Source organism: Borostomias antarcticus (genome assembly GCF_949987555.1).
Source record: "Borostomias antarcticus genome assembly, chromosome: 11".
Classification (NCBI taxonomy): Eukaryota; Metazoa; Chordata; class Actinopteri; order Stomiiformes; family Stomiidae; genus Borostomias; species Borostomias antarcticus.
Window position 1 is genome coordinate 16,562,483 of NC_140244.1, and position 2,500 is coordinate 16,564,982.

The following is a 2,500-nucleotide window of genomic DNA, read 5'->3' on the forward strand; positions in this document are numbered from 1 at the left end:
AGGTGTGGGGGAGTTATGGAGGAGGTGTGGAGGTGAGGTGGAGTTACGGAGGAGATGTGGGGGAGTTATGGAGGAGGTGTGGAGGAGGTGTGGAGGTGTGGAGGAGTTATGGAGGAGATGTGGAGGTGTGGAGGAGTTATGGAGGAGATGTGGAGGTGTGGGGCAGTTATGGAGGAGGTGTGGAGGTGTGGGGGAGTAATGGAGGAGATGTGGAGGTGTGGGGGAGTTATGGAGGAGGTGTGGAGGTGAGGTGGAGTTATGGAGGAGGTGTGGAGGTATGGGGGAGTTATGGAGGAGGTGTGGAGGTGTGGGGGAGTTATGGAGGAGGTGTTCGACCTTGAAGAGCTGCAGCTCCTCCAGGGTGACCTCCTCAGTGTCCAGAGAGTTGCCTCCGCGCAGGGCAATGACCTTCAGCACCGTGCCCACGTCTGACACACAGGAAACACAGGGGTCAGGGGTCACATGGGGGGGTGACCAATCGAAGACATACTGCAGGGTGAACTTGGTGAAGGCACTGACCAATAGGATCAGGGTGAAGACCAGCTGACTAGTAGGGAGGGAAGCAGTAGCAGAGTCTACTACAGTACAGCCTTCCCTGATCCCATCTTCATACAGACAGGTTGATATCAGGCATGTTTATGCATGTTTAAGAAAGTTATCCTGGTTTGGTTCATCCAATGTAAACATAAGAGGCCCAGTGTTTGTTTTCTCAGGACTGGCCAAGCTGCTGTTTTCGCTATGCTCGCTAACATCCATACATCTGCCCCTAAGAGAGGGCCTGACCCCTGACCTCTGACCTGTGCCGATGAACATGACGTCATACTGGCCGTCTTCGGCCTCCACGCGGTCCACCACAATCTGGCGGAGCCGGTAGGGAAGGTTGGCCTTGACCAGCAGCGGCTGGCGCAGCGCGGGGTAGACGGGGCGCCACATGAGCGGGTGTCCGCGGGCAAACTGCAGCACGGCGTCGGGGAAGTCCTTGGTGCTGCCGAACAGCCGGCCGGGCTGGTTGGTGATCTTACTGGGGCACTGGGGAGAGGAGGGAGGGGGGAGGAGGGCGGGGAGAGGAGGGAGGGGGAAGGAGGGAGGGGAGAGGAGGGAGGGAGGCAAGGCAAGGCAAGGCAAGGCAAGTTTATTTATATAGCACATTTCAGCCACAGGGCAATTCAAGGTGCTTTACATGAGACATTAAAAGCATTAAAACAAAAAGCAAGACATAATAGACATTTAAAACAAAAGGCAGGACTAATTAAAAGCATTAAAACAAAAAGCAAGTCATTATAGACATTTAAACAAAAAGCAGGACAAATAGAATACAGGAATAAAAGTTACAGTGCAGTATACTGATAAACATAGCTCCTCTTAGAAAGCAGTGGCAAAAAGAAAAGTCTTCAGGCTTGTTTTAAAAGAACCAAGAGTTGCAGCAGACCTGCAGTTTTCTGGAAGTTTGTTCCAGATATGTGGAGCATAAAAACTGAATGCTGCTTCTCCATGTTTTGTTTTAACTCTGGGGACAGAAAGCAGACCTGTGCCAGACGACCTGAGGGGTCTGGATGGTTCATAGCATATGAGCAGATCAGAAATATATTTTGGCCCTAAACCATTCAGTGCTTTATAAACCAACAGCAGTATTTTAAAGTCAATTCTTTGACAGACAGGAAGCCAGTGTAAAGACCTTAGTACTGGTGTGATATGCTCCACTTTCTTAGTCTTAGTGAGGATTCTCAGAGGGTGACGTGTAAAATGTGCCGTGCCACTTTTGCGCACATGCATGTAACGTTTGCACGCTCGTGTTAAGTCAGCGGGCACTAGAAACTGCGAGCGGGGCTCATTTGTCCATATTGAATAAAAATTAAGAATATTTATTTGCACTCAATCAAATTCCAGGACCCTCCTTGCATAACTTTTCCTAGATATGTGTCGTTTTATCTCTACTATCGCTACATTTTCAAATAAGAGCGTGCACGAACTGGTGCTGACGGTGCTGCAGCGCCCTCTATTGACAAGAAACACGTGTATCTGAACATTTGTTTTAAATTGCGAAGAAAGAGTCATTCAGATATTAGGCTTTATTAAAAACAAGTTGCTTAACATGTGCGAATTCCATTTATTGAGAATGCATTACCAATTGGCAAGGACGAGATTAGAACCGGCTATGATTTAAAGGCAATTGACCTTACACGTGCGGCCGCTAACACGTCTGCTGCGCTAGCAAGGCACTGGCACGTTTGACACGTCGCTATGCAATTTCTGCACACATTACAAGACGTACGTACGTACGTGCATCTATGATTTTACCAAACTGTCATGTGTAGTGTTGGTGTCGCATATGTGAGGCGCATCTAACCTGTAGTGTTGCCGTCACGCACACGATGCGCAATACGTGTAAACAACATGTGCTCAGCGTCTGTGTTACAGGTACGTTACAGCTATGAGACGTCTGTCTCTCCATTGTTTGTCAATGGAAATTATACACGTGCGTTTAGACGTTTGATGTCAT

The 2,500-nt window shown here is 48.6% G+C and overlaps 1 protein-coding gene across 1 annotated transcript in view; it reads right to left on the reverse strand.

Annotated features, from left to right (window-relative positions):
• Positions 1–2,500, reverse strand: part of sema3bl (sema domain, immunoglobulin domain (Ig), short basic domain, secreted, (semaphorin) 3bl) — a gene marked incomplete at both ends in the record, with an annotated part of 66,559 nt that overhangs the window by 7,164 nt on the left and 56,895 nt on the right. The window contains 2 exons of the mRNA XM_084445577.1: positions 337–428; positions 798–1,029. Of these exons, the coding sequence (XP_084301703.1) occupies positions 337–428; positions 798–1,029 (324 nt within the window). The remainder of the gene's footprint in view (positions 1–336; positions 429–797; positions 1,030–2,500) is intronic.